The sequence below is a fragment of the Agelaius phoeniceus genome, chromosome 14, assembly GCF_051311805.1.
Source record: "Agelaius phoeniceus isolate bAgePho1 chromosome 14, bAgePho1.hap1, whole genome shotgun sequence".
NCBI classification, from domain to species: Eukaryota; Metazoa; Chordata; class Aves; order Passeriformes; family Icteridae; genus Agelaius; species Agelaius phoeniceus.
This window is the reverse complement of record NC_135278.1, coordinates 13,842,104-13,857,496: the sequence shown is the minus strand read 5'-3', so window position 1 is coordinate 13,857,496 and position 15,393 is coordinate 13,842,104. Positions and strand designations below refer to the sequence as shown.

The following is a 15,393-nucleotide window of genomic DNA, read 5'->3' as shown; positions in this document are numbered from 1 at the left end:
TAACGTGTGAGGTTGTTCTGAGCTTTGCTGGAAAACAAATGCCTGTAATTTTTCTGCTGAAGAGATTCAGCAACGTCACTGTTTAAATGATTTGGAGAGTTTTGGTGGCTCCAGCCTTGTTGTCTTAGCAGAGACTGGTGTTTGGAAAGAGAAAGGTGGATGGAGGGAGAATTATTTGGGGGGGATTATTTCTGTCTGAAGGTTAAAATAAGTAGGGTGATGGTAAAGGTGAGTGGAGAGGAATGGGGAGTGCCAAACCCTTTGGGTTAGGAAGGGTTTCCATGCACCATAGGAAGGGAGAAGGGCATTTGATAGCAAAAAGTACTTAGAGGTGTAAAAAACCTTTGGGATGGTTTCAGTACAAGCATTTATGGAAATATAAATCTGAAAAGCTGTGTGTACCTGTGAGCATGGTCTGTGCAGGCTGCAAAACAAGCATTGCCTTTTACCTGCTTGTTGTGATATCACCAGTTACAGCAGATTTAGTAGTAAGCCCCATGTGCTCTATTTTAAATAAATATTACACTTGCTATTGGATTGCTGAAAGAGAGAGAGAACTAATTAAGGAGATGGGATATAATCTGTAAATTTTTCTTCCCTGAGATTTTATGAGCAGTAATTTGAAAAGAGCCATATTAAAGTCATTCAGGAACAAGTTAATGCTGCGTTTCTGAGAATATTGCCCTTCTACTCAAAGATTATATTAAAGAATAAACAGTGTACAGTAGCTAATTGCTAGCTGACACATTATAATGGCTTTATACTTCCAAAATTGAATTGGTCTGGTTTAAGGGGAAAAAAAAAAAAGGGAAAAGTAATGCAGTAACTTTTTAATTATTTAACAAAGTATTTCTCAAAGAATAATTGAATCTGGGCTCATGGCTGCAGGGGGGAAGAGAGGCTGGTAGGTATTGACCACATTTGCAATCCAGCTGACACGGCTGCTGTTAAATACCCTGTTACAGGCTCTGACTCTGGCTTGTGTTCCAGACTGATGGCAGGTATCTGTTTTTCCTCTCTAAATTAGGCTGCTAGGAATTTATTTCTCTGGGATTGTTCCTTTCTGTAGTGCCGTAGGCACAAACACGGTGCAGCATTAAAACCCACAGAAATCTGCCAAGGAAACCGATGAACCCATGGAAGGAAAATAACAAGCATGTGGTGATTGCCTGGAGCTGTCCTGCTTCCTGGCTTTGCCCAGTGAGGGTTTTTTAAGATCTTGGTAAAAACTGGTGATCCCTCAAGCCAATTCCTTGTTTCCCAGCCTGTTGTGATGGGGTAGATTTAATTGCCTGCAATAGGAGCATGTTAGAGCATGCATGGAGTGCAGTTGCATAATTAAACTGTATTTAGCATCCTTAGCAGAAGTGGGCTCTGCTGCCTTGAGTCCTAATTTTCTGTCAGGTTAGATGAGTCAGTGCTAATGTTGAAATCAGCTGCTTGAATTTGGAGCATCTTCAGCTTCCTCGGGGAATCAGTCCCAGGGGCAGAGCAGCAGCCTGGGGTCAGGAGCAGCCATGTCCCCCCTCTGCTGTGCTGCCTCCTCAGCCATGGAGCACCTTGGGGGCGTGGGGTTCCACCAGGAGATGGACTCTGGGCACTGCCACCTTCTGCTCCTGAGCCTGCCTTTAGCCAGTCTAACGTGTTCTGGGTTTCTCTGGATTTTGCTCCATCTTCCCTTTTGCTCTGCTGTAACCCTCCAGGCAAGGCTGGCTTCTCCTTCCAAGAATAAAGTCTTAGTTTGGTTGTCTAAGAACTATCAGATTGCGCAGATCTAAGTTAAAACCATACTGGTGCATTAGTATGCTGCAGGGCCCTGTTCCAGGAAATGTCTGCACATAGGAAAACTGCTTAAGTGTGTGCCAAAAATTAAGCAAATGCTTTTTTCTTGATTCTCCCAGTTGGTTGGCTGGGTTGGGTCTGAGCCCTGGCTGGGGCTGCAGCCGCCCTCCCTGTGGTTTGCTGCTGAGGTCCAACCATCCAAACTGAAATACCAGATTCTGTGTGAAATATGGAATTAACAAAATGCTGGAGAGAAAGACTGACTTGAGAAGTTGTGCCTTAATTATATGTCATGGATTATAAAGACAGAAGGAACAACTGTGATCATTTAGTCTGACTTCCTCTCCACCTATAAATAACAATAAACAGGCTTTTGCTGAAACACAAAGCTGCTTTCTTTGGTGGATTAAACACTCCATGCTGGGGACGCCAGAAAGAAGAAACATCTTGTTTGCATTATTTTATGTAGGTTTGAAAGGGCTCAACTCAAGCTGAGGTCACGGTTCCTTTGAGAGAAAGGGCATCCTGTGCTGGGAGAAGCTGGGGCAGTTCAAGGGATGGGACATGGTGGGGACACTGTGGAGGTGCCTTGTGTGCTGCAGCACTTGTGTGTTGCATTGGCCATCACATCCTCCTGGGGACAGGGTGGTGTGTCCCACAAGGAGCTGCAGGGTTGTCTCTTTCCAATTTAAAGCATGTGAACCCTGACACAGCACAGGGATGTGCAGGTGGAAATCCTGCAGCTTCAGCAATTGGCACCAAGGATTGAAACCCATAAAAAGTCTCTTGTGCTTCCCACTGCTCTGCTGAGCTGGTGCACCCTTGCTCTTGTGCAGTCTCTGGGGCAGAGTGATGGTGTAACCACGCCGTGTGTGAGACCTGCCAGCTGCTGTGTCACCTCTGTCACATCAACACAGGTGGCTGTGTGTGGAGCCCATCGTGCTCCCTGCCCTGAGAACCAGTCCCACCAGTTCCCTAGGGCCCCGTGTTTCTGCTGTGACAATGACCTTCTGCAGAGTATTTTGTGATCCTCTATATGAAGGACGGCAGTCAGGATTTAGAACTAGATGATCTTTAAGGTCACTTCCAACCCAAACCATTCTAGGAAAAACTAAGTTCTATTTGCTTTGAAAGATGCCTCTGTGGTTCTGTAGCAGTTTGAAGGAGCTGGTCTTCAAGCCAGGTGGTGATGGCCTTCAGCACAACCTGGTCTGGGGGCTGCAGGGGTCCCTGGGTGTTTGTAGCCCATGTCTGCAGCATGTGTTGGGTGTCACCGCGGGCACAGGTGTGACAGGCACTCTGTTATTTTAAGCATTAGTGTTTGTGTGCATTTTACACATTATAGCGTTGCATTATTTAAGGGTGATGCATTATTAAACGTTCTCCTCAGCACGGAGAGTGGGTCACTTCCTCTGATTCCTGTCTCTGCATGAGTGAGTTAGGATGCTGTCTCTTATGTAATCCTTGCAGTCTGAATAATGGAGATCGTGATACTACAGAGCTGATTAATAACATTTAGTACTCCATTAATGAGGAATTTTGTTGGAGTGTTCATTGAAGACATCTGTGTTACCATACTCAGTTTGTTCTTTCTGCTTGAGTGCCTGGAACCAGAAGAACAATCATTACTTAGTTAATAATGATGTGCTTCCTAAGATAAAGGCTTGTAAATTCATTTTTATGCCCATAATCACATTTTTCTGCTGTGAGAAGAGTGGGTGAGCTGGGAATTGTTTCTTTCCCATCTTCCTGACAAAATGTATCTAATGATTAGAAGCATATAATAAGAGTGTTTGTCCTAGCCAAATGTTTCTGCACTCCTGTTAATCAGCGTTGGTTTGAGAGCGCGGCGCCGTTTGTGGAAGGCGATGCAATCACTGGGGCAGTGTGGCAGATTTAAATCAGTAATAAAAGCCCTGGGGAAATTAACAAGACAAAACATTAACCACAGACTAAACATTAACATATATTAGCATTTTTATTACACCTGTAGAAATGGTAAATGTGCTTGGTTACTACTATTAAAAAGTTTATGTTCTATCCCACATCATCGCAATGTATATTTTTGGTTTAAGCCCTTTAGAATTTAATTAAGCGGAATTCTGTAGCAGCACTTGAGTAATAGACTTCAGGTTCACTTTTATGGTGACTTTGAAGATAAACAGGGCACAAATGCGATCTTTATAATGCTAATAAGACTTGTGATGTGTAGTGGAGCAGGTTGTTAAAAAGAATTGGGGAAGAGGCACCAATTCAAGCTGCTGCCTTACTGAGGCTTTCAGCCTCACTGGTCAAACTGGGATCCATCACTGAAGGATGCTTGGGGTTTAGTGGGCATCACTTGGTTCCTCCAAAGACAGCAAATCTATGATCTCTTGATGTTCTGTGCATTCTGTAGCAAATCACCCTTTCAGAAGCTGTGTTCAAATCAATTATAATAGTTAATCTCTTTTCAGTTTGATGTGTGGCTTCTCCCAAAGGAAACCCACGAATAAGTATAGAATGACTTCTGTGAACTCCAGAGAGCAAAAGAGATTGTGGGAGGAAATCTTCAAAAATGAGGCCATCCCCTTGAGGGGAAAAAAAATACTGCGTCTTCCTGGAGAATGAATCTATAAGCAGAAGAATTCATAGAAAAGACAAATGGAAACTCCATGTAAAGTTTAAGCAAAGGTCAAATAGAGCAAACTCTCCTTTAGAGCAGAGTGGAGCTCCTGGGCTGAATGAGAAGTGGCAGCAGCAGGTATCCAGCAGTGTCTAATGCAATCCCTTCTTCTCCAAGGAGAAGCTGATTAGCTCCTTTTTTGTGTCTTTTTTTTTTTTCTTCTTCTAAATCATCTAAAAAATTACCTTTAAAATGTTCTTACTCTTAAAAGCAAAGCTTAGATTGGCACTGAGGATCCCAGTGTGCTGCTTTCCAATCCTTTCACCCCTGGATTTCCTTGCTGATAAGGAAGATAAGATGTTTTTGCCCCATGTGGCCACGCTGCCTCGTGCCTTGGCAGCAGAGTCTTGGGTTCTGAGTTGTTGGAATGGCTCCCGAGGTATTAAAAAGTCTTTTTTCCCAGCCCCACACTCAAAGAAGAAGATGGGATTCCTTGGCTCTGGTTCTCAAGGTTGTTTATTTGCTCTTATCCAATACATTGTCTTTCTGACCCGCTGAGGTCTGTCTGGCAGGTCGGGTTGAGGCACACTGACTGCCCTTAGGGCAGTGTTATCTTTTTATACTAAAAACTTTGTGTACTTTATTTACAATAATTCTCCATTACCTATCACCTATGTTAGACAGTCTGTCTCTACTCCAAACCAATCCAGAAGTGCCAACATCACAGCAGAAGATGGAGGACAAGAAGGAGAAGGACAGAACACGCCCAGATTCCTCCATCTTGCCTCTTGAACCCCCATTCTAAAAACCCCCAAATTCTACTTTTCCACCCTGTGGTAAATTCACTATCATTCTATTCAAACCCTTGTGGCTTGTAACTCTTCACACAAAGTTGGTAATTGTTTCCATGGGTTAGAATGGAAGGCAGAGGTGTCTGACTCAGTGCCAAGGTCTCTGAGCCCCCTGCCAGGGTCTCAGGGGAATATCCTGGGCTCTGACAGCAGAGCAGGTTCATCAGGAGCCTCAGTGGTGTCAGCAATGCCATCCTGCCATAGCCAGGCTGGAGGTGCCCTCCATCAGCTGCACGGGGGCTGTGATGCACAGAACCTGCTACTGTGGTCACTCTTTCTTTGGTAATTAACCCTGGTAATCCCAGTTTCCATGGGCTGGCAGGTACCCGTGGGGATCAGTGCTGTGCTTTACACCCATCCATCAGCTCAGCTGTAGCAAATCTGATCCCTGCAGTCCTCAGGCATCTCTAATCTTAAATTAATGGGGAAGCCTTACAGTGTGCTGCTGGTGCTGCCCCATTAGCCTTGCTCCTCTCAGGTCAGGGTTCCCCCTGAAGCTGAGCCAGCACAGCGTGCAGCCCCCGGGCACTGCCCAGCCCGGCTCTGGTCCCTCCTGGGGCTGCAGTCAAGGACTGGAGCAGCGGGTTGTGGTCTCCTCAGAAGGCAAAGTGTTCCCCTCGTGGCCTGGGTCACACTCCTCATGGAGGAGGCTAATTAAATCGGGTAATTAGTGAGTTTGTTAATGAGCTGGGGCAGGGTAGTTTCGCTTGGGCTGTTAAAGTGTTGGTGGCTTTGGGGGTTTGTAAAAGCTCAGGGCTTTGGGAAGGTTTTTCTAGCCTGGTGTCCCCTTGCAGCAGTTTTTCAGTGGCCTGGCAGATAAAGTCCAACTCTTGTTGCCTAAAGAACACTCTGGCATTTGATTTACTTAATCATTTTTTTTTTTGTGGCTTAATGTGTCAAACTTCAGCCTATTCTGCATTAAGGCAGAGCTCTTGCACTGACTGTACTTTAGATAAGGGCTGGTGTATATTTACCATCCCCCTGGTAGCATGGGGAGGAGAAGAGCCAGAGGTTCTGTTCTGTCAATTTGCTTTGAATTTCACATAACTGTGTGTTGGAAGGAAACCACTTGTTAAACACTATTGCTTGATACAAGTTTGGCAACTGGATTAGAGATGCTCCCTTCCTTTTGCTCTCCCTCTTGCAGACTCTCCACGGTGCTGGGGAGCTGACTGTCCTTGCTCCTGCCAGAGCAAGCAATACCTGGAGAGCTGAATCATCACACTTGTTTCTCCTCAAGGTCTGAGCTTGTATCTGTCCCTTCTCTGACTGCCCTATAGTGGCATTTTTCTTTTGTTTCTGGAGCCTGCTTTAAAATGGCAATGGTTAGGAAGAGACTGGGAAGCTGTGTTCATGTGTTCCTTAGCCTGCAGTGTGGACACAAAAACAGGGTAAGATTGAAACAGGATTTCTGAGCTGTTGTCCTAGGACTGCTTGTGGTCCAGCAGACTTTGGCAGATGGTTTGTGAAATCCTTCCCTCCCCCAAAAAGCATACACGATGCTGCCCCTGCAAATGAGCAGGCAATCTGTTACTTCTACTTTCGCTCACTTCATTTTAAAGTTCAAATCTCAGCCAGGTTTTTGTTTGACTAAAGGGTGACAACTATTTCACTGTGACTTCACAAGATGGGCTCCAGAGTTGGGCTTTTTTCCTGAGAAGGTTAGTCAGTGCTTGAATAAATAAATAAGTAAAAACTTGGTGGAAAGTTTGAGCTGTGCATCCTTCTATCTGCACAGATTTCATCTGCTGTCCAGTGTCACAGTTAACACAATCCTGTTTGTGGTTTCATCCCACACAGGAGGGATGGCTGGACTGGGTGATCAGTGATTTGGCTTGATGATCAACCATTGAACTCAATGATTGTAGAAGTCTTTTCCAGCCTTATTCATTCGATGAATGTTGGAGCCTTGGTACCCAGGTGCTGTGTGGGGCTGTGAGGATGCAGCTGAGCCACAGCTCCTGAGCAGGACTTGGGAGCAGAGGGGCTGAGCTCCCTCCAGTGCTGGGTGGCAGATGAAGCATCCCCACTTTGCTGGGTCCCCTTGCTGTTTGAAGCAGGCTCCTGGGTGCTGCCATTGTTCACGCTGTCACTCCGACCCTCCCCTCCCATTCAGTGCCTCTCTGCATCATTGGGAAAAAGCCTTGATCCTGGACTTGCTCTTCTCTCAGGGTTTGATAGGTTTTGCCAGCTGAAAACTGGGCTTTGGAAAGGGATTGGGGGGATTTTCACAGAGCTGGGGAGAATCAAAGGGAGTCATCACAAATAGCAGCTTCAAGTGTCCAACCTTTTCCCACTTCTCCACTCTACATGTCCATTCAGAGCCTGGGTGCAGTGATGCTGCTTCCTGGCACTGCTTCCTCTGTACCCACTGTCCTGGAGCTTTTGTGTATCTTGTGTTTCCCTGGAGGAGGTTTCATGGCAGGTCTCATCTCTGAGTTGGGCAGAGGAAAAGCCCACAGAGACCCCTGAGCATCCTGACACTGTCCTGCTGCTCTGCCCTTTGCAGGGACATGGAACCAGCCAGTATAGAGAGGGCCTGGGACATCCCCCATTCCACAATGAGGGGGTCTCAGATCCCAAATGCCCTTCTCCAGGTCTCCTGCTGTCCTGTGATTTCCTCCTATTCCTGTCTGCTTGCATCAGGGCACTCCCTGTAAATGTTACGAGAGGGATGAATGCTAACAGAAAGCCCAAAAGGCAAAGAAAATAACCCAAAATGTGATCCATTTTCTGAATCCCTTCCTCCTTCTGTTTATGAAGCCTGCCAAGTGATTTAGACAGGGCAGTAGGGCTGATACATTCTTATGCAAAACTTGGTTTTGGCAAGGCAGAGAGGAGGCACAGCCAAGGGAGGGCAGAAGAGGAGAAACCAGGTAAGATGCTGCAGAAACTGCTCCCCTGGCAGCTGCAGGAGCAACTGCTTTGGCAGAGGAAACTGCAGGTGCAGAGGGACTGGTGGCAGCATCTCTTCCCACCATGATGTGAACAGAAACTGCAGTGCCCAGCTCCCAGGAGGTTTCTGTTTTACTCTTTGTTGTACGGCAGCCTGAGCAAACAAACTGTGCTGCTCTTGATAATGAAAGAGGTGACATTACTAATTTATTTGCCCACCCAAATATAGGATGTAATAGAACAGAATTAATCTCCTCTCTTTACACATCAGATGCTTGTAGCTTTGGGTGGCAGGCATGCTTTTAACCTCTGGTGTGCAGCTCCCTGGGATTGCCTTGATTCCACGTGGTGTGGAGATAAATGAGGTGCTGCAAGGAATGGGCATTTCCTGGGTGGGTGGTTGGTCCCAAGCCTGATGTGGGTGGTGGGATGAGGCTCAGAGGAAGTGAGGGTGGTGTTGGCTGTGGTGCCTTCATGGTCCCAGCAATCAGCCAAGCTCCCTTCACAGGCCAGCGTGGGTGAGTCCTGCAAGAGCAGCATGGGGTGGATCAAAAGGAGACTTAGACAGTGGCAGTGGTGCCACAGGGGGACAGATGTGCCTTGGCAGTGTCCCAGAGAAGGAAATGGTGGCAAACCCACCCACAGCAGGGACTGCATAGTGGCCACTGCTGGGTGAGTCTTGGGACAGTGGCCATGCAAGAGAGCTTGAATGAAGTGCTTTGGATTCCTTCCCTCGATGCTGCAGGCAGTTCCCAAATAATCTGTATGCTAATGAGCTAATTTGTGCCATTAGCAGAGCCCTGTTAATCAGGGCCTCCCACAACATGACTGGGCTGTGGCCCCAGTGCTTGCTGTATTTTGGGCCCTGGGTTTTTTAATTAGTAGTGATGTGTATGATGCCCATCCCTGGGCACCTGCAGTGCAGTCTGTGCAGATGCTGGGCTACCTCAAGGTGCAGAACCAGGGATTTTCCTTCAGAGGTGAGGTGTTTCCTAAAGTCTGACTAGAGAGCTAGAGTGCAGAAGGAGCAGGGAACATCTCAGGCCCCCTCCTGCCAGCCTAAGTTTAACTTGACACAGGAAGATCACACCTGTAGCTCAGGGGTTTTGATAGCCAAAGGGGCACTTCAATGCCCCAACATTTTGCCTGAACCTTCCTGCATTCCTGCATTTATACAAAAGCCAGGTTGTAACCTTAGGACAGAATTTTGCTTTCAGGTGCTTGCTGAGCTATGAGCAAGATGGGGATGACAGGAGGGCAGCAGCTCATGTGCAGGTGCCAGTGTGCATCTCAGCTGATGCCTGCAGCCCCAGCACTCCTCTCACTGCTGTGTTTGTGTTTCCAGATCAGCAGGATGTGTGGCCACGCTCAGCAGAGGCAGACTCGATCAGCTCATTATCCAGAAGACCTTTTCATTGACAGGAAAGTCCTGAAAGTGACTCACGTGGAGGAAGAGGAAACTTTGTCGAGCAGGAGGAGGTGAGAAAGCTCAGGCTGAGTGTGGTGCCTGCTAGATGGGCTGCAGGAGCAGCCACCAGATGGAATGGCCCTGTGGAAGCAGATGGAAAAGCTCCTTATTTCTCTTACTCATAAATCTGGCTCTGAGCATCAGAGCTGCTCTGTGGCGGGCTCTGAAGTGCAATGAGGTGTCCACGTGGGTTTTCTCACCTAGTGCACCCAGGTTAATACACCAAATGCCTTGTCTGGGTTTCTTGGGCTCTGTTATAGTGTCTGAAATACTCACAGGTGTAGTTATAGATAGAAATGGTCACTCCAGCCTGAATTGTTATGTGTTACACCATGTGTAGGTAAGAGGAATGCATTTCATGCTTTTTGTGTAGTGTTTTATGGTAGTTCAGAGATGTTAACAGCCTTTCACTGAACATTTTCAAAGGAAGCAGGTGCCTCCACTGCTGGCACTGCACCCTGTGCTTCCTTCCCTGTGTAAGTAAAAGCTGTAATTAAGTGGGCTCACAGGGATGTGTCAGGGAGCAGCATCTCCCCTCTGGATCTGAAAACACACCCAGGGATACAGAGTGCCTTTCCTTCTCTCTTGAATAAAAGAAAAATCCCTGTGGAAGTGAAACAAGCAAGCTGGGCAATTTTTGAAGCGGGCAATAGACTAAGTTGGGTGGATTTCTCTCTGAAGACTAACAGGGCCACATTCTTGACACTGTTCCCATGAGATACAGCACCAGGGCTTGCATTCCTCCCTTGTCTCAACACGTCGAGGTTACACAGCCCAGGCTCTGACAGAGATGTCCTTTGAAGACTCTGAAGGCTCATGAAATCTGCTGAGATGAATTACATGGGTTCATAGCTGCAGATATGGAGGGGTTCCTCCCTGCCCTGCAGGGAGCTCTGCTCCCCAGGAACTTTCCTTCTGCCTGCTCTCCCAGCTCTGCTGGGCTTTGTGGCACAGGGCAGTGCCTAGGGGCTGAGGAGCTGAGTGCCATGGGCAGTGAGGCTTCTGCTTGGGGTTTGCCATAACTGATGATCCAGGTCCCACCTCATTTTGGCTTTCCAGGTGGTGTAGGTTGGACCTCTGCCCGCTGTTAGTGCAGGAGATGGATGTAGGAGGTGACTGCCTGAAGCATCCCTTGGATTGTGCAGGGACTGTAGGCTGAATTCCCACCTTTGGAGGGCCTTTGGCTCATCACACAGACCCGTTCATTGGCCTGGGCAGTGACAGATGGGTGGGTGCATGGGATGGTGGGTGGACAGCAGCAGGGACCCCCTTGCTGCCCGGCTGTCCCTGCGGGCTGTGCCGGCCCCGCCGCAGCAGGAACGGGCTCCGAGGCAGCGAAAGGCAGCGCAGAGCACAGCGCAGAGCACGGCCCAGAGCCTTCCTTCTGCTGGTGTCGCCTGCCCCCAGCCGGCTGTCGCGGGCTCTGCCTGGAGAGGGAACCCACGGCATCCAAAGCATCCACACCCCCTGCCCACCAAACCGCCTTGGGCTGCAGGGCAGCTCCCCAGAGCTGGCAGGGCATGGATAACCCCCTGTGCAGCACCCGGGGGATGTACAGAGTGCTCCCTGCTCCCGGTGCTAATTCCTCATCATTCCTCCCAGGGAGCAAGGAGGTGAGCAATACCCCCTTGCCAAAGGGGGAAATGTGCTGAAACCAAACAAGACAACTGCGAGGTCAAGCCTTACTGCCTCCAGTCCCTGATATTCATGTCATCTTTCTTTTGGTGCTATTTACCTAATTATATCTGCTACTATTCCCTGGTGACAGCTGCTGAGTGTCCCTGAGGGATCAGACCTGGGCTGGGGGGATGTCACATCCCACTCCAGAGCCTCTGTCACCTCTCTGGAAACATCAGGGATCCCATGGTCAGCCTGTATTCTGCCCTCTGGACCCCTGCAGGTGACCAGCTGGAGATCCTTCTTGCTGGGAAGGGAGGGCACAGGCTTGGGATGCAGCCTGATTCACATTCCCTCTGTTGGTGCAAGCACTGCTCCTGCAGCTCCTCCTGCCTTCCTGCAGCAGAGCCATTTTGATGATGTCCCCTGCCCCTTTGAATGCAGACTGTGACCCCATGGCCAGCCCAGTGCATCCCTTGAAATCGTGTCCTTTTGATGCTGCAGCATGAAATGCAGCCTTAGCCACGTGTCCAGGTCTGTGCTGAGAATGTCAGCTCTGCTCTGCCACCAAGAATGCCACCTGCCCCTGCAGCAATGCTGGATGGCCAGTGTCAGCCAGAAGAAGCCCCTGAAGGGCCTCTGTTGCCTTCTGCACAGCAGAGGGGACACTGAGCCCTTGCTGCTCAGATGTACCCCGTGGATGTGTGGCCTGAGCCAGTGGCACCTTTCCTTGGGTGCTGTGAGAGTGCAGAGACTGTGCCTGACTTTTGCCTGGTGCAAAGTTGGGCTGAGCTTCTGCTGCCCCCACATCCCTCCCCATCACCAGCAGTTTTGCCCTGGGAAACATGGGCTCAGCCTTTGACTGAATAACATCAAAGAAAAATAGAAAAAGCTGCTTTGGTTCGGAAATAAAACTGCTGCTTCGTGGTTTGTCTGCACCTAGCTGCTTTAATGTTGTGTTTGTGTGGCTGCATTCACTGGTTAAAATGCACCAACCTCATCTTCTCTTCTTCTTTTAACTGAGCACTCTTTTCTGTCCCTTTCTTCCAGGGAACTGATTGCAAAGCTGAAGTCCCACAGCAGTTTTTACAGCAGCTTGCCAGAGTACATCTGCAGGCACAGCTCTGCTGTTCAGAATGACACCCTTTGCTGGAATGGACAAGAAGTCGTGGAGAGGTGAATCACATCTCCCTTGCCCTCCCTCTCCTCCTTTGCCCTCCTTCTCCTCCATCCTGCTCATCTTCTGCTAACCAGGCACAGGAGCAGTCTGAACAGGGCATGATTTGCTCCCTCAGGGTCTGAGTCCAGCTGTGCTGCAGCTCAGAGGGATGTTCAGGTCTGCACAGGCACAGTGCAGTGGTTGTGTGCTGCCCTCCACTGAAATTTCTGCATAGTGAAAACTCTGCATCCATGGTGGGGTTTGGTCAGGGTGAGCCAGGAGAGCAGCAGCAGCTGGACCCTGCTCCCATGGGAGAGTGCCCCACACTCCTCTGGAGCAGCAGCAAGGGCATTGTCCCCATGCACTACAGGGGCTCCAGCCAGGCTTGGTGCCCTGATAGCAGGACAGCATCCCCTGCCCCACCCAGGCAGGGTCAAGGAAGGCTCCCTTGTTGGATTTCTCCTTGCTGTGGCTCTCAGCTGGAGGAGGTGAGAACCACTGAACTCTGATGGTGCCACTGCTGCCCTCTGACCGAGTCCTGGCTGTCCTCTCTGCATGGAGCCATTCCCACCAAGGTCCAGCTTGTGCTGTGGCTGCTCTGCCCTGCCCCACTCACCATTTCAGAGGATATACTGGTGATAACTGAGGTTAACAGGGGCAGGCAATGCAGGATTCATACCATAAAGAGGAAGGAAGTGTTAATAGAAATGGAGATTTTTCTTGTAAAAAATGCCCCTTGGGAATGTTAAATAATGTGGAAATAGAACTTGGAAATGTTTTTTCATAATTATACATAAATCTCCTCTAATCAGTCTACTTTGCAAAGCGTTCTTTGCTATTAAGTAGTTTGCATAAGGGAAGAAATAGAAATAAGATCAGGAAGTGGTGAAATGTTGAGATATTAATTATGACTTCTTGATCAGTAACTTCAGGTGGTAATTAGCCTGTACTTGCAATACTGACCTGAAACACTGAATAGACCAAAATAGCATCAAACTCTCTTTTGAAAAAAAAAAAGACTCAACATCTAAGATCACAGGCTTAGTAAAATGTACTTAGGTTGCCTAAGGAGAAATGTGTCCTCTGTTGGTACTTATTTCTGGAAAATCTTGTGTTTCCATGCCTGAGACATTCAATTAGAAAAAAAAAAGATTATTTCAGTATTATCTCAGGGATTGTTAATTAAAACTTCTAAAGCAGGGCTATAAACACTGCAGCCCTGGAGAGAGGGAGCTGGGGTGAGGTCTTGGCTCACTGGGGTCAGAGCCAGTGGCCTTGGTCTGGATCCTGTGCTCTGGATCCTGCTGATGTCACAGCTGGGGGAGGTGGTGGCAGTGGAAGGGTGTTGAGTCCAGATCCTCCTGCAAATGTAAGTTCAGAGCTATTTTTGCAGATCCAGCATGAGTTCAGGTGATAGATGGCCTTCAGCTTTCTGCTAAGAACACCAGGGGATCACTGTGGGCACAGTATGGCACATCCTGGAGGTGCCATGGCATGCAGGGGGCAAGGCAGGGAGAGGGTAAAGCCTGTGTGCATGAAGGGGGCACCAAGATTTCAGCCCCTGGCTGCTGAGTTAAGGAATAAATCCTCTACTGTGCCTTTCCACTCCTCTCCTTGCCCCCTCTGATCTGTTGCACAGATGTCACCACCTCTGCCAGCTCCTATGAAATATTAGAAACAGTTTCCTTACAGATATTAGAGATTTTTGCTGCGAGCAGGGAGACCTCAGCTAAATAAAGCTGAGCTGAGATAATGGTCAAGGGTGCTCTTCTCCCAGGACCCACTTGCAGAATGTTTCAAATAGAAAGATGTAGTTAAAATGCAGTTAAAATGATCTCTACTGGCTGCTTTGTGTGCTTTGATTTCCCAGCTTGGCATCTCTCTCAGAGTGTCTGGGAGGATTCCTGAAAATCAGGAGCATGTGAGGTAACAGTGCTGGAGTACCCCAAGCTGCCAGTTCCTTTATTTCAGTGTTTTCCCCAAGAGGGAGCCAAGCATCTGTTCGTGGTGTAGCAGCTCTTACTGGAGCTATTCTGAGAATGTGTGCTATGTGCTGGAGGAATTCTCTTCTCCTGCTGGACTGGTGTGTGTCTGTTGGTGATCACACTCCATCTTGCCACTTTTTGCAAGAAATTTGGTGTGGTTTGAATACCTGGTATTAATCTCAGGATGCTGTCCTGGTGCTTGTCCCATATATGTGGTGGCTGCCAGGAAGAAGGATGGAGGAGACATGGAGGGGTGGTTCCTGTGGCTGGAGTGTTGGCATGGAAGGGCACAGGCTCTGTGAAGAGACAAGCAGGGCAGCCAAGGGTGGGGTGTCTGTGTCCAGCTGGAGTGCCTGGAGTTCTGCCTGGGGACGGATGAGGAGCTGAGCAAGGGCTTTGGGGTCAGGGTTAAAGGGAGGGCAGAGACAGGTGATGTTATAGTCTTGCTCTGCTTCAGGCCACCCCACCTGGAAGAGTGGGTGGATGAGACCCTTTATAGACAGACAGGAGCAGCCTCACAGCCACAAGCCCTGGTCCTCATGAGAGACTTCAGCCCTGGTCTCTGTTGCGGGGACAGCACAGCAGGGCATGAGCAATCCCCGGGTTCCTGGATAAACTAGAAAGCTCCTGCTGAATCTGCTGGTCAGATGAAAGCCAGGGCAGAGCAGTGGTTGGCTGGATTCTATGCTTCCATGTGTTTCCATGTCTGGTGCTGTGTGGGCAGTGGGTAAAGCTGTTTGACCATTGTTGGGTCTGTAAGTTCAGTGTGAGCATCTGTATGAGCGTTCTTGTAGGGATTGTGGCTACTTGCTTCTTGGATTTCTAATGTAGTACCTGAGTGTTCATGAAGTTAAAATAGAGCCCCACTGATTTATCCATTTCCAGACCTCCCTGTCATGACAGAATTTGTTAGTTATTCTAAGCCCTTTTCCTATAACATGTTAAATCAAGCCTGGAATAGCAACTTCACAGCCCTTGCCAGTGCACCCAAGGACTGGATAATACCAGCAATGTGTGTCCTGTTATTTGAT

At 48.4% G+C, this 15,393-nt stretch overlaps 1 protein-coding gene across 2 annotated transcripts in view; it reads left to right on the top strand.

Moving 5' to 3' along the window:
* Positions 1-15,393, top strand: part of GPC3 (glypican 3) — a 141,162-nt gene that overhangs the window by 76,995 nt on the left and 48,774 nt on the right. For both annotated transcript variants that reach the window (XM_077185984.1, XM_077185985.1), the window contains exons 4-5: positions 9,479-9,612; positions 12,269-12,394. In XM_077185984.1, the coding sequence (XP_077042099.1) occupies positions 9,479-9,612; positions 12,269-12,394 (260 nt within the window). The remainder of the gene's footprint in view (positions 1-9,478; positions 9,613-12,268; positions 12,395-15,393) is intronic.